Source organism: Giraffa tippelskirchi, chromosome 1 (genome assembly GCF_054371585.1).
Source record: "Giraffa tippelskirchi isolate mGirTip1 chromosome 1, T2T-mGirTip1v1.2.pri, whole genome shotgun sequence".
Lineage (NCBI taxonomy): Eukaryota > Metazoa > Chordata > Mammalia > Artiodactyla > Giraffidae > Giraffa > Giraffa tippelskirchi.
The window spans coordinates 219,379,918-219,401,578 of record NC_137275.1 but is presented as its reverse complement, the minus strand read 5'-3'; the positions used below and the strand labels follow the sequence as shown (position 1 = coordinate 219,401,578).

Below are 21,661 nucleotides of genomic sequence, written 5' to 3'. Positions count from 1 at the left end.
ATAACCAAAGAATCCACTTCTTTCTCTGCATAGTCATTTTCCCCAAAACAGCTCCTGGATGCTCATCCATGACTTCAGTGTGAACTTCAAGTGCCGCTGGGGACAGAAACAGGGAGGTGCCTCAGCAGCTCCCCAAAGCTGCCACCGGACATGACTCACCAACAATAACATCCTTCCTGCCACGCTGAATGCCACCTCTTACTTTCCACCTGGGGCCTGGACTTTTCCTGGGTAGGGTTTCCTGGTTAGACCAACTGTGTGCAGTGTGTGGGATGGATGAAGGCGGGTTAAAATAACCGTGCCCCAAAAGGTGACTTCTGAGCTTGGTCTTCTTACGTATGGCATCTCCTCATTCTTTTGTATTGAAAACCATGCTCTGTCCGGAAAAAACCTCCAGAGAGTGGGGTTGCCAGGTTGTGGGAGTAATTAACCTTTCCAGAATTAACCTAGGGCCAGAAAACGCCTTGTTGGAGGCCTGGCATATGATGCATCCCTCTTAAATTAGAAGTCCAGCCTCTGAAACTCCAGCCAGTGATGTTCATCTTCAACCTGCTCTGGTCAGACCACATCGAAAGTGTGGCATTTCATTTCAAACTCTGCATTTATTTTTCAAAATAAAAGTATATGTATTGATTACTTCTTAATATAAGAAGTAATTTGTGCTTATTTTAAAACCTTCAAGGAGTACTAAAATATATAAAGTAGAAGCCAAAAGTCCATCACCCATAATTCTATTCCAGAAACAACCACAATTAATGGATGGGACTTATAGACTTTTTTTTTTTTCTATATGTATGTTTGAGTGTATTTTTTTTTCCCCTTAAGAAAATAAGATTACACTAGTGTATGTAATGAATTATAAACTATTTTTGGCTTTCAAAGAGGTTATGTTCTTCCTTCCATGTCAAAGTTTATAGATTTGCTTTCTCATATACTTATTAGAATCATTGGTTTCTTGCTTTTTACCCATTTACTATTTATTCATTTTTCAATAATGCTTATTGAGAATCTATTATGTGCCACACACTCGAGTAGACTAATGATTGATGCTGTTGCTTTTTTGTGTGTATATAAATTCAAACTTTATTATTTGCTCAATGTGGGAAATATCTAAATCACAAAATTGAGGAAAATCAACTTTTTTTACGTAAACTATAAAAGACCAACCAAAGTCAAATCATGTTTGATAAAATGAACAATTTTAAATTAGAAGCCAATATATATTGTCTGTCTCCCAGAGAAGCACTGGAAATATAATAACTTTTAGTTACTTATCTTTTATTAACAATGTTTGGGCATATCAATTTTATATTTTAAATGCTATTTTTAAAGCAACAGTGGAGGTAAGAAAATATTTTTAACATGGTCTTATTTAGTCACTATGTCATGTCTGATTCTTTTGTGACCTCATGGACGTAGCTTGCCAGGCTCCTCTATCCATGGGATTTCCCAGGCAAGAATACTGGAGTGAATTGCCATTGCCTTCTCCATGTTGCTTTTTATTGTAGTGAAACATATATAACATCAAATTTCTATTGTAATCATCTGTAAATGTACATTTCAGTGGCATGATGCTCACAGGCCTTGTTGTGCAACCATCACCACCATTCATCTCCAGAATTTTTTCATCTTCCTCAATCGAAACTCTGTACCTGTTGAACAATAACTCCTCCCTCTCCCTTTCCCTGGCCGCTGGCAACCATTGTTCTGTTTTCTGTCTCTATGAATTTGACTACTCTTGTGAGTGAAATCATACAATATTTGTCCTTCTGAGTCTGGCTTATTCTACTTAGCATAAGGTTTCGAGGTTCATTCATGTAGCATGCATCAGAATTTCTTTCCTTTTTAAGGATGAATGATAGTTCACTGTATGTATATACTACCCTTTGTTTATCCATTCATTTGCTGATGGACATGTGGGTTGCTTCCCCCTTTTGGCTGTGGTGAATAATGCCGCTATGTACACGAATGTACAAATATCTACTTGAGTCTGCTTTCAGTTCTTTTGGGCATAACCGGAAGTGGAGTTGCTGGGTCATAATTCTATGTCTAATTTTTTGAAGAACTACCACAGTTTTCTACAGTAGTTGTGCCAGCAGTGTGCCAGAATCCCAACATATAAGAGCTATTGTAATGGATATGCTGTACTATCTCACTGTGGTTTTGATTTGCATTTCCTTGATGATTAGAGATTGAGCATCTTTTCATGTGCTCACTGGCCATTTGTATGCCACACTTGGACAAATGTCTACTCAAGACCTTTGCCTGTTTTTAAACTAAGTTATTTTTGGGTTCAGTTGTGAGAACTCCTTATACATTTTGGATACTAATCACTTATAAGATATATGATTTGCAAATATTTTCTCCCACTCTGTGGATGGTCTTTCACTCTGTCATAGTGTCTTTTGAAGCACAATTTAAAGATTTTTTTTATTGATGAGGTACAATGTATCTTTTTTCAGATTGAGTTTTAAATAAAACATAGGTCTATGCTTTTATAAAATTTGCATTCTAGTGGAGGAGACATAAATTCAAAAATTAATTACACAAATCTATAGGTACTGTGTGGTCATTCAAGGTAGTTCTATGAGTCTATAGGCCAAGCTTATCAAACCAACCTATTTGGTGAGAAAAGACTTCCTGAAGACCCGAATGAAGAGGAGTTAGGTAGACAAGAATAAACAGGAGTTGTTGTTGGGGGAGAGCCTTCTGGAATAAACACACAGATGTGCGAAAGTCCTCAGGGAGGCAAAAGAAATTGGAAAGGCTGCCAAAGTTGGATGAGGCAGAGTAGAATAGGCTGGGAACAGATCAGACAGGGTGTTGAAGGCCATGCATTTATAATCAGGGCCAATCTGTTGCAAGCGTTTGAAAAAAATGCCATAATTCTCATTTGAATAAGAAAATGTGCTTGGGACAGGAGTGAGGGGTGGGGCTTGGGGCTATCAAGGGATGCTTTTTGTTCGTATTAAAAAAGAAAAATAGAAGTAACACTAGCTTTGGTGATAATTAGATGCAGAGTCTAAAATCATGAGGCACAAACTCTCCTTCAACTCCCAGGTCTGTTTTCCTCTCTATTTAATCTATTTTATCCACATTATCTCACCCTGCAGACAGACTCTTGCCAGGTGTTAGGGATTGAGAGGTTTTGGCCATTGAGAGGTTTGGCCATTCCGAGAAAGACTCCAGACATCTCTGCAGCAATAGATTTCAAAGAAAAGGGAGAGCTTTACGAAGGGCACATAAGCTTCTGTGGCTTTTTCTGGCCGGTACTTGACCTTCCACCTCTGTATTGGCAACGTATCACCTTAGAACCTAGTATGAACCCAAATTCTCAGGCCTCACCCCAAGCCAGCTGAATTGGAAACTCTGAGATGAGCCCAGCAATCTGTGTTTTTATAAGCCTTCCAGGTAATTCTGATGCACACTCAATTTTGAAAACCACTACTTCAGACAAGTCATTGTGACTAAGGAGATGGGATACAATGACTGATCACTTCTTAGTCATATGCTCATATGCCCTCGGTGGCCTGGAGGGCAAGGTTCTGTATCTGGTAGAGCCACCAGAACCTCTTGAAGTGTTTGATGGGGAGGTGTTTTTCAAAGGCAAATGTAGGGAGTGTGGATTGCTATTATCGGAGCTGAGAAAGGACACTGCACAGAGAGAAATCTCAGGGGCAAACTGAAATCTCAGATGCCCAGAGCACCATGGCAAATATTTAGGAATTTATTTGAAAGCAAGATGACTCCACTGAAAAGTTTTCAGCTGGAGAGATATTCAATCAAATATGCATTCAAATGATAATAACGGCTGCCCTGTGTCCTGACAGGGCACTCTGGTGAGCACACACAGAGAGAAGTCAGGAGGCCATTGCTGTTGGGTAGAAGTGATTGTGGAAAAGTAGAGTGGTTGAGAAATGCTTAGGAAATGGATTCAACAGCACTCAGTGACCAACTGAACTTGGGGTGTGAAGGAGGGGGACCCCAGGGTCTGGTCTGATTCCATCACAAGGTTTATGTACTCTGTCTTTTGTGCCATGACATTCTTTTCTCTGCTCTTTACCTGGCAAAATGCTACTCCCCCATCAGATTGCAGTCTAAGTGTCTCTTCTCCAGGGAAATGTGATCCTCCAGCCTCTCTCCTAATGCTGTTTAATTTTCCTCCATAACACTAATCACAGCTTATAGCACTATATTCATTCACACAATTATCTCTTTAATATTTTAGCGCCTCTAAAATTCTCTATCATCCCTGAAAGCAGGAGCTGCTTCCTCCCAAGAGACGGGAAAGCCAAGTCATTAAGTACACAGACTCTGGAGCCAGACTGCTTAGGTTCAAGTCCTAGCCCTCTAGTGGCAAGCTGTGTGATTCTATGCAAGTTACTCAACTTCTCTGTGCCTCAGTTCCCTCACCTGTTAAATGTGTAGACTACTAGTCCTAATTCCTGGGGTGGCCATGAGGAATCTATTGGGTTATGTGTGCAAAGCCATGAGAAGAGCTTTACATAGGCACCAGCTCAGCTACAGTGACCTGGACTGTTCTATTGTCCTTGCACCTCTTCCAGTGTCTGGTATTGAGTAGGTACCCAATAAATATCTTCAAAGGGATGAAAAGTCAATGAGGACCTTTTAGGGAGTGACCGTGTGAAGGTGGGCACTGAAAATCCAGCAGAGAGAGCACTGTTAGGTGAGCACAGTGAAGAGGGCAGGCAAGACGCTGCATTTATCTTCAATATTCCCAATGCTACCTGCCTCAGAGGCCATCGAGAAGGATGCCAAGGAGCAGACGGAAATGAGTCTAAGGCATAGCCTAGAGGTATTGTATTTAGTATTCTAGCCCTGCCATAACAAAGTAAAAAAACCTGGGTAGCTTAAAACAACTGAAATTTCCTGTCTCCCCCAGCTCTAGGGGCTGGGATCCCGAAAGCAAGGAGTTGCCGCAGTTGAGCTCCTTCAGAAGGCTCTAGGAAAGAATCCATCCTGCCACTTCCAGCTTCTGCTGGCCCCGGGCATTCCAGGGTATGGGCCAGCATCACTCCAGTCTCAGCTTCTTTCTTTTCATAGCATCTTCTACTTATGTCCAAAATTTCCTCTTCTCTTAAGAACACCAGTCATATTTGATTAAGGGTCTGCTCTGTTCCAGTATGACCTCATCTTAACTAATTACATCTGCAAAATCCTATTTCCAAATGAATTCACATTCTGAGAATGTGAAGCTTGAGCTAAGGCTTCAACATATCTTTCTTGGGGATGCAGTTCAACCCAAATAGGGCAGAAGTCCATTTGGGGGTGACTGGCATTGGATGCTTCTTGGGGCCATGATATCAGAGATAAGATTAGCCTAGTAGTTAAGAGCACAGGTTATGGAGTTAGTGTTCAGTAGGTGGTATCTGTTAGCTAAGCTTTTCTATGGAGAGAATGTAGCACGAGAAAGAAAGAAGAGCAAGAATACATCCTTAAGCAAGAGGAATCACCCTGTTTTAGGTTAGAAATGACACAAGAGAGCAACTGGAATGACAAAAATAGTAGAAATTATTTCCTGGTGTTTAGGGCGCATATTTATCCATTTAATTTAGCCCTGTTCCTAGCCTAGGGCAGGTGATTCAATATGGCTTTGTTGACTAAGTTGAATGAGTATGAAGGACATTTTAGCCATCAGAAAAGGAGTATTAAGGGTAGCTAGGTCAAGAAAGAAGGCTAAAAGCTACCTATAAATCTCTGAAAGGCTTTCCTTCAGTAGAGAAATTATACCAACCCTCCTGTGAATATAGAGCCACAACTGGAGGATGGAAATTGTAGGGAGAATCATTTTTCGCTTAATACTGGAAAACACAAGCTGTAGGTTCGAGCATATGACAGCTCCAGCATCAAGGCCCACTCCTTGATGCCTGCAAAGAGAGATGAACAGCACAAGCCACATCATTTATAGAAGGTGTCTTTGCATGGGGCAGATGGTTAGATCAGAGGTTCATTGAGTTTCTTTCCACCTATGATTTAAATTTGACAAAGAGGCCAATAAATGAGAGACATTTATCAGATGTGAAGAATGTAATAGAAACTATTTAAGAAAAGACATCCAATATGAAAATTCCTTCCTCTCTCATTTAGTTTTAAACCTAACTCTATTTCCGAAGGTCAAATGTACCAGCTATTGATTTCATGTTACCCTTAATCTCTTTTATGTTAGATTTTTAAGGGAGGGGACAAGCAGTCTTTGAGAAGCCCCTCTGGACCAAAACAATAATCCTCAGTTCTTCAAGTAAATGCTAATGTCATGTCAATGTCTTTTAATGGAAAAGACTTTAGACAAGGCTTAAAGTATGGACCAACTGGTGTTCAGTCATGAGGTAACGTTTGTGATTTTCAAAACTGTGAAGGACAATTTGGGAGAGGCAATGACAAGATTAAAGAAAGATAGCAGGGAGTCCCATACTTTAAAAGCTCTTTTGAAGTAAATTCTAGAATGTGCCATTCAGATCCCTCTTGGGGAATGAACGACTTGGTCTCTCAGCCACTGGGAATGATTGTGAGCAAAAGCTCTCAGTTTTCATTCCCCTCTAGAACTGTCTCAGTAGAGCAAGGCCATTTTGACCAAGAGTGTCCCCCCTTTCTAGGGCAGTCCTCATCTAACGACTAATCAGTGAAGGTGTAAATAGGCCTGACCCTCTACTTTTATCAAAGGACATCTCTGAAGGCCCATCTCAGCTTCAAAGCTTTCCCTGGATTTGATTGACACTTTTGGTGGACTTCATCTCAGCCAACTTCACCTTCTGTTTAATCTTGCATTCTCTCCCAAAGACGTTGATTCTGAAAGTATGACCTAGTAAACCTTCTGCACGCCAATCTATCTCCAAGTCTACTTCCTGACAAACCAACATGCTTCACTTTCTTTGACCCTTTGCGTGCTTTCAGTTATCACCTCATTTTTTTTGGCTAATCTTCACAGCAAAACTCAAAATACCACTCATATTCTTTATCCACCCATGCATCAACAGACATTCAGATTGTTTCCATATCTTCTCTATTGTGAACCGTGCTGCAATGGACAGGAGAGTCCAAATATGTCTTTGAGATCCTGGTTGCAGTCATTTTATATAAAAACCTGGGAACAGGGTTGCTATTTCTATTCTATTACAATATATAATATTTCTATTTTTAACTCTTGGAGGAGCCCCTGTGTAGTTTTCTGCAGTGTCTGCAGAATTTTACATCAACCTTGAGCCTATAAGTGAACACTTTACTATACACTCAACATTCTGCAAAGAGGGTAGGTCTCATCTGAAGTGTTCTTACTACCCACATTCACTATTTTCACTTCTTCACCTTCCCTTCTTCCTTGGACACATTCCCATTAGACTAGATTGTTAATACTCCACGCAAAGGATCCTTGTCAAGCACACTCCAGGTCATCTAGCCAAACCCAGTGGTCAAGTCTCAGTCCTCATCTCAGTTCACCCCTCAGCAACATGTCATAGTTAAACACTCCCTCCTTGTGACAATATCTGTGCTTGGTTTCTAAGGTTTACCTGGTTTTCCTCTCTTCATGTTCTTTTCAGTGTCTTTTGCTGGATCACCCTTATCCTCCCAACTTTTAAATGTTGGGAAATGCCAGAGCTCATCCTTGACCTTCTTTTTCTTTTTATCCATATTTATTCCCTAGGTCAGGAAGCAACAGTTAGAACTGGACATGGAACAACAGACTGGTTCCAAATAGGAAAAGGAGTACATCAAGGCTGTATATTGTCACCCTGCTTATTTAACTTATATGCAGAGTACACCATGAGAAACGCTGGGCTGGAAGAAACACAAGCTGGAATCAAGACTGCCGGGAGAAATATCAATAACCTCAGATATGTGGATGACACCACCCTTATGGCAGAAAGTGAAGAAGAACTAAAGAGCCTCTTGATGAAAGTGAAAGAGGAGAGTGAAAAAGTTGGCTTAAAGCTCAACGTTCAGAAAACTAAGATCATGGCATCTGGTCCCATCACTTCATGGGAAATAGATGGGGAAACAGTGGAAACAGTGGCAGACTTTATTTTTTTGGGCTCCAAAATCACTGCTGATGGTGATTGCAGCCATGAAATTAAAAGACGCTTACTCCTTGGAAGGAAGGTTATGGCCAACCTAGATAGCATATTTAAAAGCAGAGACATTACTTTGCCAACAAAAGTCCATCTAGTCAAGGCTATGGTTTTTCCAGTGGTCATGTATGGATGTGAGAGTTGGACTATAAAGAAAGCTGAGCGCTGAAGAATTGATGCTTTTGAACTGTGATGTCGGAGAAGACTCTTGTGAGTCCCTTGGACTGCAAGGGGATCCAATCAATCCATCCTAAAAGAGATCAATCCTGGGTGTTTATTGGAAGGTCTGATGTTGAAGCTGAAACTCCAATACTTTGGCCACCTCATGCGAAGGGTTGACTCACTGGAAAAGACCCTAATGCTGGATGGGATTGGGGGCGGGAGGAGAAGGGGACGACAGAGGATGAGATGGTTGGATGGCATCACCGACTCGGTGGACATGGGTTTGGGTAGACTCCGGGAGTTGGTGATGGACAGAGAGGCCTGGCGTGCTGCAATTCATGGGGTCGCAAAGAGTTGGACATGACTGAGCGACTGAACTGAACTGAACTGAACTGAACTGATTCCCTAGGTCAGGCGTCAACAAGGTTTTTCTATAAAGGCGCAGACTGTAAATCTTTTAGGCTTTGGGGCCATATGGCCTCTGTTCCTACTGTTTAACTCTGCCATTGTAGCATGAAAGTAGTCACAGACATTACATGAAAAAGTGAGAAAGGTTGTGTCTCCAAAAAACCTTATTTACAAATATATGCAGTGGCTAGGTTTGTCCCACAGGCTATAGTTTGCTAACCCCTATTCTAGATAGCCTCATCTGGTCCCCTAGCTTTTAATATCATGTCTAAATTAAGTTTCAGATTCACATATCTAAATTGTCACTTGACACCTCCTCTCAGAAGTAATGTGTACTAAAAGAAATCTCTTTATATTTTATCCTTTTATCCCCCCACAAGCTATTTCTCTTCCAGTCTTTTTGATATGATCAAATGGCATCACTCTTCACGACATACTCATGCCATCTCATTAGCCTCTTCTTTCATTGCCATCGAAATTCAAGACACAAATTTCTTCCACCTAGATAATTTCAGTCAGTTTCAACAGACCTTTATGCTTTACTTCTGACCCCCTTATAGTATTTCTTTATATGATGGCAAAAGAACATTTTCAAAATTAAAACTAAAATTACATCTTGACATTTTGCTACTTGATACTGTCCAGTGGCTTTCCATCTCATTCAGAATAAGTTTCAAACTTTCTACCAAGACTTAGAAGGTCCTAAATGATCTGGTCTTTCCTCACCATTGTGGCCTTGTGGTCTATTATGCTTCTCCTTGCAACCTAAATTTCTATATGAAAATTATCCATAAATGCTATTTGTTGTGAAAAAAATTTAGACATATATGGTCTTCTCCTATTCATTTTTTTTTCAAGAATTAGAGGATATGCTCTCAAAAAACCTGAGGGAGGAAAGCAAGGAAGAGGAAGGCAAAAATTCAAGAAGACTTGGACAGAAAATAGGAGAAGAGAAGGAAAGGGAAGCAATAGAATAATGAAGACGAAAAGTCTCAGGAGGACAGATGAAAGAGCTGTGGAACAACCATTCCACATAGGAGCTGGGGGACAAAGAACACGAGAGGTGGCATACTCAGTTAAAAACAAAACCCCCAAAACAGAAACTAGAGCTGATTGCGCTAAGTACTGTTGTTGTTCACATTGGAAGGGGCTTAGCAGCCCTGCTGAAAATACAGACTAACGTAACGGCAGGCACTTTAGAAGCATACACATATTAGAAATTAAGCAAGTTAAAAAAGGAGGAAATTATCAATTCCAATAAAAACAAAAAAAACAATACAAGAGTAGAAATGTAATCACAGTGTAAAAACTGGTGGCTCAGCTGGGACAATAATTCTGTAACTATACAACTATATAGGTATGAATGCAATTTTAACCTACACAGTGAAGTTTGATGCAGTGGTAAGATCTTTAAAATGTAAGCACACCAGGGACCCAGTAGAGTATTTTAGGTATTATTGTGATATAATTATATTGGAAGGTCATGATTAGAGTATGTGTGTGAATGTGTTTGTATATGGAAAAAATACAAATTCTTATCTTTGATAAGAAAGATAAGATTTTTTTAAAAATGTTTGTAACCATAAAATAATCCAAATTAAAAAATAAAAAGATAAAGTTTAAATGTGTCTGCCCTTCTAATAATAATAATCTAGGGTATAAAAGGGAATCATTGCCTATGTATCTTCTTTTAAAATGTTTTGGTCTTTGTAAAATATGTAATACACACTTTCAGTCATTTTTAAATTAATTAAGGAAGAATAGAATAAGTCAATAAAATAATTCTGACTTCTTATGGACCAGGCTAAATTTTCCTCTCCCTTTAACCTTTTTAAATAAAAGTTAAATTGCAGAACATGAGAAGTACCTAGTACATAGTTAGCCTTCACAAATACACAGCTATTCCCTCATTATAACAAACAAGGGGTAAAGTCAGAATTTTAGTTTGGTTCATAGCATTTAGTTTGGCTATAAAAACAAATTAGTTTACAAAAATGCTTGTTTTCATAAAAGCATTGCTAGACTTTAGGAAGGGCAATAGTTCTTCTGCCAGCTTTAATAAAATGGTGACTAAACTCACAGTAGACACTCCTCTCCCCATCCTCAGTCATCAACTCTCCAGCCATCCATCATTTAGTGCGCTGCTGAGAACCCTGCAGGAATTCGGAAAACAACTGCCAACTGACTGTCTCGCTAGGATGAGCTATGGCACTACTAGAGAGAAGGAAGTGAAATTGATTTGTATGAGGCCAACTTTTACAAAGCACAATTCCGTTGGGTTAGTTACAACTATTCAATTTCCCGAATAAAAATAAAGGGCTTACTAAGTAACAAATTACACTTTCAAAGGAGAAATACTCTAGCTTTTAGATGATAAGTTTGCTTTACTTTATACATTTACAGAGAGAGACTGTGTTTTCGTAAGATGCTGTATTCTGCTTCAGAAATATGTATCTTCTCTGATGGAATGTAGTCTTTCATGAACTAAAGCTATTTTCTCTTTTTCTTCTGGAACTGGTTGACACTAAAGCCATTTATGACTCATCAAAACATGATAGCTTGTGACTCTTGCTCATTGAAGCCCATATGTCTGAGAAACATAGTCTTCCTAATATGGCACATTTGGGTTGTTTCTGTTACAGCTGATCCTCTCTATTAAACCCAAGGATCAAAGGCTGTGGGTGGCCTTGCTTTAATCCTTGTGTTTCTAAGAAAGGAAGAAGGGAGGACTATTTGCATTCTCAGTCATGATAGGAATGACCTGTCCTTAGGAACCGATTATTTTATTAAGAATGTACTGAAGACCCTTTATATTCAGGTGCCAGTAGATACGAGAAGAAAATGTCACCATCCCTGGTCTAGTAGGGGTACAAGCACATAAACAGATACCTGCAAATCTTTGTGGAGAGGACTGCAATAAAGAGAGGCAGTACTGGCAAGATTAAGATGAGAAGCAAATCAAACCTGAGACCCCTTTACAGAACGGAGAGAGAAAGAGTAAGTGTGGGCTCCTGTAGGAATTTACCTAGAATAGATCAGGCCTGTGAGAGGCATGTTGAACATTTACTCACTCATCCCAAGAAGAACCCATCAAGATTATTATTAGTAGTAGCATTATTATTATTGTTTCCATTTAAAAATGTGGAAACAGATATTTAGAGATAAATTATTTATCAGTTACTTCCAAAGCATTAAAGGGCTCAAAAAAAACCAAAGCTATATAATCTCAGAGACACCCCCCAAAAGAATGTCTAACACAAATTTCCTTTGCCGTGACCCCTGCACTTTCTAAGGAGAAATATAAAATGTTTAATTCAGGGCAATATTTTAATTAATTGGAATTAAAATATGCATTCTTGGCTGGTGGTACTAAGTACTTGTTGTTATTTACCTGGTGTCTAGTTTGGGACCTTGGGAGTGTATAGATTAATAAGCATATCTCCAGCCTTTGAAATGATCACAGGCTATTGAGGGCAGAGCCTAGAACAATCATGAAGTCTTATCACCATTTCACCTTCATTCTCTTCAGTCTATCATCAACACCACCAACCATCATATACTTTAGGAGATGCATTTTATAATAGTCTTCTTATAGCTCCTTCACCTCATTCCGTGCCTCCCTTCAACCTGTTCAGTGCAGCTAGACTGATCTTTGAGAACACACAGCTTCACTTTGCTTTTCAAGAAAAATTAAATCTACCTCTAGGGCTTCCCTGGTGGCTCAGCAGTAAATAATCTGCCTGCAATGCAGGAGATGCAAGATACTTGGGTTCAATCCCTGGGATGGAAAGATCCCCTGGAGGAGGAAATGGCAATCCACTCCAGTATTCTTGCCTGGAAAATCACATGGACAGAGGAGTCTGGAGGGCTGCAGTCCACGGGGTCACAGATTTGGACATGACTGAGCATGCAGGCATATGTACCTCTAATCTTATTCTTTTTTCTAAAACCAACAAAATTCAATAACAGCAAAACAAAAAAAAAGAAATAAAGTTTATACCTCTTTCTCATTTTTACATCCCTACACACACACACACAGTATGTATTGCAAGGAGTTACACTGTGAGTTGGTGAGTCTTACTAACGGCACTTTTCTTCCATCACTACTAATTTTCCACAAAAGCACAATAAAGGGAAAGCAAACCTTATTCAATGATTATGTTAATACAAGAAAAGTCAGCATAGGATCTAAAATAATACCAGCAAGAAGAAAGGGGAAAAGGAAATTTACAAAGGAATAACAACCGACAAATACCCTCAAAAATCTTACCACAGATAAATATTTGTTACCAAATATTTTGCTGTATTTATAAGATATAAACACACGTGTTTGTGAAATAAAGGCTCAGAAAATATTTAGGAATTCAAGGAATAGCAACAATAGTGATAAAATAAATGAACTAGGCAAAAAGGTCAGGAATGAAATAAAAGTGAAAAAAATATAACTATCACTGAAATCTGCATTAAAAGCACTGTCTCTATGGGAGAAGTAATGCTAGAGCTATAGAAGCCTATAGACTTGAGAAAAGTGAGCTAAAAAAAAGTAAAAGCAACTGAAAAAGTAATTGGAAAAATTATTTACAGAAGACATACAAAAGAGATAAAACATATATATAATTGGTGTCACCGAGAATGTCATCAGGACAAATGAAAGAAAAAATAAAGTCAAATACCTAAACATGTCACTCCTTTTTCAACACTTCAAAATACTTCCCATATCGTACAGAAGGATCCAAAGTCTGACTTTGCTGACACATTTCTTACTGTTATACCTCTGTAGATAGTGTTGGAGAGGTGAAGTAAATGTCCAATGATGTAAGCCCTCAAATTTAAATAGGGATTTGCTATACTGGGTATGATGGTAAGCCATTGAGTGTTCTGAGAAAAGTATGGCAAGATCAGCTTTGTTTTCCACAACAGAAAGTCTGTCTGCTAGGGTACAGAGGGAGAAGGGGGTTTAGATTATGTCTTACTGATTCTGTCCACCTTAGAATGAAACATGCAGTAGCTATTCAAGATACGATTTCTGATCTAAAAGCAGCTCACTTGTCCTGAAATGTCTTCACAAAGGACAAAAACAAAAAAAGGAGAGAAGTTTCCTTACACCCTTTGTAGAATGTCGCACCCAAGAAAATCTCTTTCATTTTCAGAATTTCAAACTGGTCAAGGGTTCATTTGCTTATTTTGCTTTGACTTTGAATGACAGTATGATGAGTAGCCATCATAGTCAACAAAAGAGTCGGAAATGCAGTACTTGGTTGCAATCTCAAGAATGACAGAATGATCTCTGTTCATTTCCAAGGCAATCCATTCAATATCACAGTAATCCAAGTCTATGCCCCGACCAGTAATGCTGAAGAAGCTGAAGTTGAATGGCTCTGTGAAGACTGGCAAGACCTTCTAGAACTAACACCCCCAAAAATATGTCCTTTTCATCATAGGGGACTGGAATGCAAAAGCAGGAAGTCAAGAAATACCTGGAGTAATGGGAAAATTTGGCCTTGGAGTACAGAATGAAGCAGGGAAAAGGCTAATAGAGTTTTGCCAAGAGAACACACTGGTCATAACAAACACCCTCTTCCAGCAACACAAGAGAAGACTTTACACATGGACATCACCAGATGGTCAACACCGAAATCAGATCGATTATATTCTTTGCAGCCAAAGATAGAGAAGATCTATATAGTCAGCCAAAACAAGACTGGGAGCTGACTGTGGCTCAGATCATGAACTCCTTATTGCCAAATTTAGACTTAAATTGAAGAAAGTAGGAAAACCACTAGACCATTCAGGTATGACCTAAATCAATCCCTTACGACTATACAGTGGAAGTGACAAATAGATTCAAGGGATTAGATCTGATAGACAGAGTACCTGAAGAACTATGGACTGAGGTTTGTGACATTGTACAGGAGGCAGTGATCAAGACCATCCCCAAGAAAAAGAAATGCAAAAAGCCTAAATGGTTGTCTGAGGAGGCCTTACAAATAGCTATGAAAAGAAGAGAAGCTAAAGACAAAGGAGAAAAGGAAAGATATACCCATTTGAATGCAGAGTTCCAAAGAAAGGCTAGGAGAGATAAGAAAGCCTTCCTCAGGGATCAATGCAAGAAATAGAGGAAAACAATGTAATGGGAAAGACTAGAGATCACTTCAAGAAAGTTAGAGATATCAAGGGAACTTTTCATGCAAAGATGGGCACAATAAAGGACAGAAATGGTATGGACCTAACAGAAGCAGAAGATATTAAGAAGAGTTGACAAGAATACACAGAAGAACTATACAAAAAACATCTTCATGACCCAGATAATCCCGATGGTCTGATCACTCACCTGGAGCCAGATTTCCTGGAATGCAAAGTCAAGTGGACCTTAGGAAGCATCACTATGAACAAAGCTGGTGGAAGTGATGGAATTCCAGTTGAGCTATTTCAAATCCTAAAAGGTAATGCTGTGAAAGTGCTGCACTCAATATGTCAGCAAATTTGGAAAACTCAGCAGTAGCCACAGGACTGGAAAAGGTCAGTTTTCATTCCAATCCCAAAGAAAGGCAATGCCAAAGAATGCTCAAATTACCCCACAATTGCACTCATCTCACACGCTAGCAAAGTAATGCTCAAAATTCTCCAAGCCAGGCTTCAACAGTATATGAACCATGAACTTCCAGATGTTAAAGCTGGGTTTAGAAAAGGCAGAGGAACCAGGGATCAAATTTACAACATCTGTTGGATCACTGAAAAATCAAGAGAGTTCCAGAAAATCATCTGCTGCTGCTTTATTGACTATGCCAAAGCCTTTGATCGTGTGGATCACAATAAACTGTGGAAAATTCTGAAAAAAAATGGGAATACCAGACCACTTGACCTGCCTCTTGAGAAATCTGTATGTAGGTCAGAAAGCAACAGTTAGAACTGGACATGGAACAATAGACTGGTTCCAAATTGGGAAAGGTGTATGTCAAAGCTGTATATTGTCACCCTGCTTATTTAATTTATATGCAGAGTACATCATGAGAAATGCTGGACTGGATGAAGCACAAGCTGGAATCAGGATTGCCGGGAGAAATATCAATAATGTCAGATATGCAGATGACACCGCCCTTATGGCAGGAAGTGAAGAAGAACTAGAGAGCCTCTTGATGAAAGTGAAAGAGGAGAGTGAAAAAGTCAGCTTAAAACTCAACATTCAGAAAACTAAGATCATGGCATCTGGTCCCATCACTTCATGGAAAATAGATGGGGAAACAGTGGAAACAGTAATGGACTTTAGTTTTTTGGGCTCCAAAATCACTGCAGATGGTGACTGCAGTCATGAAATTAAAAGACGCTTGCTCCTTGGAAGAAAAGTTTTGACCAACCTAGACAGCATATTAAAAAGCAGAGACATCAGTTTGCCAACAAAGGTCCATCTAGTCAAAGCTATGCTTTTTCCAGTAGTCATTTGTGGCTGTGAGAGTTGGACTATAAAGAAAGCTGAGCACTGAAGAATTGATGCTTTTAAACCATGGTTTGGAGAAGACTCTTGAGAGTCCCTTGGACTGCAAGGAGATCCAACCAGTCCATGCTACAGGACATCAGTCCTGAATATTCATTGGAAGGACTGATGCTGAAGCTGAAACTCCAACACCTTGGCCAACGGATGTGGAGAGTTGACTCATTTGAAAAGACCCTGATGCTGGGAAAGATTGAAGGTGGGAGGAGTAGGAGACAACAGAGGATGAGATGGTTAGATGACATCACCAACTCAATGGACATGAGTTTGAGTAAACTCCAGGAGTTGGTGATGGACAGGGAGGCCTGGCGTGAAGTAGTCCATGGGGTTGCAAAGAGTTGGACATGACTGAGTGTCTGAACTGAACTGAACTTGAATGACAAACATCTTCTCAGATGCATGTTAGGATGTTAATGACAACTCTGCATACTCATGGCCTATTGCTACAACCCACGCCCAACCTCAAATTTTAGAAATCTGAACCCACTTGGTTAGAGCTTGCATATTCTCAGACATTCAATGAATTCTTCTCTTGAGTGCTATCTGAGAATGTTTATCTATGGAGCTAGTGACAGTCTGGGTTACATCCCACTTTCACAAATTATTTCCTAAATGAATGCTGGGAGACCCCCTAATGTTCTGTTTAGTTTGAGCAGAGAATTCACTCTGATCTTAGATGGAATAAAAAGTACTAGTTCCCCAGAAGCAACAAAAATTAGACCAACTGCGCATAAACTCTTCATTTCTGTGATCTAGAAGACTAGTTTGTTGAAGGTCAAGAGCACCAATTATGCAATCAGACAGACTATACGCTTACTAGCTGTATAACTTTGGGAAATTAAACTTCCTGGTCTTCAGTTTCTCCAGCTATAACATGGAGATAATAATATCATAGTCTTTACAGGGCTATTTGGAGCACTAAATGAGAAAATAGATGTAAAAGTACCCAATATAATTTTTGATCCATATTTAAGGGCTCAATATAATAAAGCCATTATTATATGCAAGATTACCATTATTACTATAGCCTGTATAATGTAACATCTTGCACTTATAAAGCATTATATAAATTTTTGTGAAAATTTTTAGTTCCCAGTATAAAACAGAGACTATGCTTTATAAACAACAAAGACAATACAAAATGTCACAAACATTTATAATAATAGATGGCTGTTTAGCATGTAACTTTGATAAAACAATAGTCAAATTATGTGTCTATTTTATAAATAAAATAGTGGATAAAGACATTTGAGTACATATAGTCACAATCTTTAGGTGAGGTAGTAGACTTTCCCTAAAGTTTTTTTTTCCCTAGTAGAATATTAATTTAATATTTCTTAATAACAGAAGTTCTATTGTTTAATAAATGTGGAATATCTGATTGTTTTCTTCAAAAGGACTCAAAGTCCTAAATATCCTGATGTACACAATGTGATTACCTATGCAAGGGCTAGAACGTGTATAATTTCCCAAACGTTTTGGCCTGGAACCACTTTTCCCTCAGCCTCTATGAACATTTCTCAGAACAGATGTTCCGTGGAAGTCACTTTGGGAATTTCTATATTAGAAAATAGAAAGGGTTATGCCCATTATTTTTATGAGGAACTATTGTTCAGTTTTGCTACATTAAGGGGCCGGGAGGGGAGCCTAAGAATAGAAGTGCTGGGGGATTTCTGCCAGTTGTACTCTTCTTCGTGATGTAAAACTCATGTAACAGGGAAAAAGCAAGTGAGAGAGATAACCTAGGTCATGGTCATCATTTGAGTTTGGAAGTCAATTGTCATCACTCTGTCAAATGGTTATAAATTCCCGCATGAGTCTTTAGTTCTATAACCATCTCCATGTGAACATGGCATGGCATGTTCTGCCATCCCTTTGGTTAAAACTGATGATCTGGCCAGGAACCACCTTTGAGGGTCTCTGTGACCTTCAGAGTCTGTCTGTGCCCCATAAAGCATAGCATGCTGCCCAGAGTGGAAAGGCATTTGTGAAATTTATGTCTGAGATATTCCTTTCTTCCAGTTATTCTTCTTATTGCCTTGTTTCAACTACAAATAAGCTTTCCTCTAGCCAGATTCTCTCTCCTTTTGACTGTTCCTTGGTTCTTACCCTTGTGGAATCATTTTCAAGGTTCAACTTAGCACTCTCCCTCCTGGAAAAACACACAAGGACAGCTGTCTCCCTCTTTGCAGAGTCATGACCTCCTGAATATGCCTACATTCTTCTCTATCAACATTCCTAGGTCCAAGCCCTTAGTTGTGTGTCATGAATGTGAAAGACTCCAGTCATGTTAATTAGCTTGTTCACATGTATCTCTTTGAGAAACTGTATAGATAGGACACACAGCAGGCCTTCAACTTGTTCTCGCCATACTTCACACCAATATTTTAAAATATTACCAAAACTCAGTGTTTATGGAAAATTTAAAACTCTATTTACTACCAGAAGTCCTTCCCAGCTGCTTATAAATTATTGGTGAAAAGCTGCACCAATCCCTCCAGTTCTATAGATTTTCAAGAGAAGTGTTTAACAGATATTTAATCCTCAAAAAATGATGAGGATCATTATGGGTTTAACAGGATGCCTTCTGGGACCTCATTTATTAATTTAGCCACTATTTGTTGAATGCAAAAAATATGCCTGACACTGAACAAGGATTATAATGATAAACAAAACACTAACCTGTTCTTTAGTTTCACAGTATACAGTCAACAGGGAAGGTAAATTGAGCAAGCAATTATAATAGAGCATGTTAAGTTTCAAAATAGATGTCAAGACAGGCATTCCCATTTTGCCAATGAGTCTGGAAGGAATATTTGGGGAAGGCTTTCCTGAGAAGTCTTCCTCTAATTTTCTAATTGGAAATTTGAAAAATGAGCAAAACCTAGCCAAGTGAGGACAAGAGGGATTTGGAATGGAAGGGAAGGTTGCCCACTGACTGGGAAGAAGCCGCAAAGGTTACTGCACTTAAGGGGAAGGGCGTGGATGAGTATGTGAAGGACATGATTGAGTTTGGGAACTAAAGGGTGTGAGCATGTGGAAGAAGAGTAGAGGAAGCTGGAGAACTCTGTGGAGTTGCTGCTGTTGTTTAATCGCTCAGTCATGTCCGACTCTTGGAGACACCCTGGACTGCAGCAGGCCAAGCCTCCCTGTCCTTCACTATATCCCGGAGTTTGCTCAAATTCCTGTCCATTGTCAGCGATGCTAGCTAACCTTCTCATCCTCTGCCATGTCATCTTCCTTTTGCCTTTGATCTTTCCCAGCATCGGGGTCTTTTTCCAACACTCTGCATCAGGTGGCCAAATTACTGGAGTTCCAGCATCAGTCTTTCCAATGAATATTCAGGGTTGATTTCCTTTAGGATTAACTGGTTTGATCTCCTTTGCTGTTCAAGGGACTCACAAGAGTCTTCTCCAGCACCGCAATTCAAAAGTCTCAATTCTTAGATGCTCAGACTTCTCAGTCCAGCTCTCAGATCCATACAAGACTATTGGAAAAGCCACAGCTTTGACTATGCCAATCTTTGTCAGCAAAGCGATGTCTCTGCTTTTTAATACACAGTCTAGGTTTGTCATAGCTTTCCTTCCAAAAAGCAAGCATCTGTTAATTTCATGGCTGCAATCATTGTCCACAGTGATTGTGGAAACCAAGAAAATAAAATCTGTCACTGCTTCCATTATATGGGGACCCCAACATAGAGAAAGTTTGACGCAGTTCCAAGGACTTTAACAAGCAGGGACCCATTGGGGTGTTTTAAAGCAAAACTTGACGTGATTTGATTTGTATTTTAGGAGAAAACCCTCAGGTTCTCTGAAAACGAGAGGTTAACATCCAGTTTTCCAAGAAGGATTAAAGAACCATGGAAGACTTGCAGGAGGTGCCTTCTGGGTCCTCCTTCAAGTCTCGGTTTTTCAGAGAGCTCTCTGGTTTCCATCCTCTGGGTGATTTTTGGCCAGCTTCTCCTGAGTGACCAAGCCCACCCACAAACCCAGCTGCGCTGCCCTGGCTTTCTCCAGCCTGGAAGAGACGCTGTCGGCAGCCAGCAATTTATCTCTGTGGTGTCCTCCAGTGGAGAAGTCGAAAAGCTGTAAGTCACTGGTCACACCCCAGGAGGGAAGGTTGGGACCACATTATTTCATGACCAGGAGGAACATGAACTTTTCACCTGGGGAAGGGCACATGAATCTCGTTGGGACCCAAAGGGATGCCATGGATCAAGGCAGGTGGACACCTGTCTGGGTGGAGTGACTGATCCACATAGGGGCCCTGTGACTGAAAAGCAAATGGACTGGATATTAGCTGGCTCTGCTCCAAGAGCTCCCAAACTGTGTCCTGTCTGAAGGAGGCCACCTTCCCCCCGGGTGTAGCAACTTCCAATTACTCCAGCAGGAAGAAGGAATAGGGGAAATTCCACAACACGACAGCCAGGCCCCTCCGGGAGGCTTGTTCTGAAGGCTCCTCACCTCTGAGCTCCTTACACGCTGCCCACCCACAGGCTTCTTTATGAAGTTCAGCCAACAGAGCCCCCAGCCCCCAGAGGGAAATGGCCTAATTAAAATCACACTTCTCGCCGCCAAATTGGAAATGCTAGTCTCTGCTCCAAGAATGTCTTGGAAGAGGATCTGGAGTTGAGTGAGTCTTTCCCAGAAGGGATTTTTCCTGTAAAAAATGGCAAATACCACAGATAGAGTAAGCGGGGGACGGGTGTCTCAGTTTTAAATTTTCTGCTGGTCCAAGGCTCCCCTTTCTTTCCCTCTGTGCCCTGGTTTCCTGTTATGTGTTATGGAACCTCTACCTCCTCTTCACCCACGAATCTTGTAAGACTCACAAGAGGAAAAATTCCTCATCAAGCACTCCAGTTTGTGCGATGCAGTGATAGAAGGTAAGAACACCGGGAACAGCAAGACTTGTGTTTGGTTTCTGACTTTCACCGTTTAATATACTGGGCAGGGTATTTTATTGTTTGAAACCATGGTTCTCTTATGTATTTAATAGGGATAATAAGCATCTCAGGGAGATGATAAATGCTTGACATATAATGAGTTCTAGAAAAATAAGATGGCTCTCTTTATTATAATTACCAGATTCCTTTGCACTGCAGGAGTGTGATCAGTAAAGAGTTATTGGAGTAAGGCATGAAGGAATTACAAATTGAATGCCTGCCCAGTAGCCATTAGACCTTAGGAAAGTAATTTGCCCCCATGAATCTCAATATTGTATTCTATAAAAGAAGAATTTGGAATGGGCAAATCTTGACCATCCTTCCTAGGTCTAGTATCTCAGAATTCTAGACCTAAAAAATATTGATTTCATTGTTCACTTATCCATTCATTCAACAAATATTTCAAATAAAAATCAGTCTTTACTCAGCCCTTACTGTATGCCCTAAACAGTATGTGTGCATGTAGCACATGGACATAGATGACCTCATGTAGTTTTCATGTATGCTTGATTGCTCAGTCATGTATGACTCTCTGTGGCCCCATGGACTGTAGCCTGCCAGGCTCCTCTGTCCATG

The 21,661-nt window shown here is 39.9% G+C and overlaps 1 protein-coding gene across 2 annotated transcripts in view; it reads right to left on the bottom strand.

Annotated features, from left to right (window-relative positions):
- The window catches only part of PAPPA (pappalysin 1), a 557,592-nt gene that overhangs the window by 405,345 nt on the left and 130,586 nt on the right, over nucleotides 1-21,661 (bottom strand). Inside the window, exon 1 of one of the 2 annotated variants that reach the window (XM_081575790.1) lies at nucleotides 10,735-10,827. The exons of the other annotated variant lie outside the window; for it this stretch is intronic. Coding sequence (XP_081431916.1) covers nucleotides 10,735-10,780 — 46 coding nt within the window. The 5' untranslated portion in view covers nucleotides 10,781-10,827. Of the gene's footprint in view, nucleotides 1-10,734; nucleotides 10,828-21,661 lie in introns of those variants that run through there. 2 annotated transcript variants of the gene reach the window in all.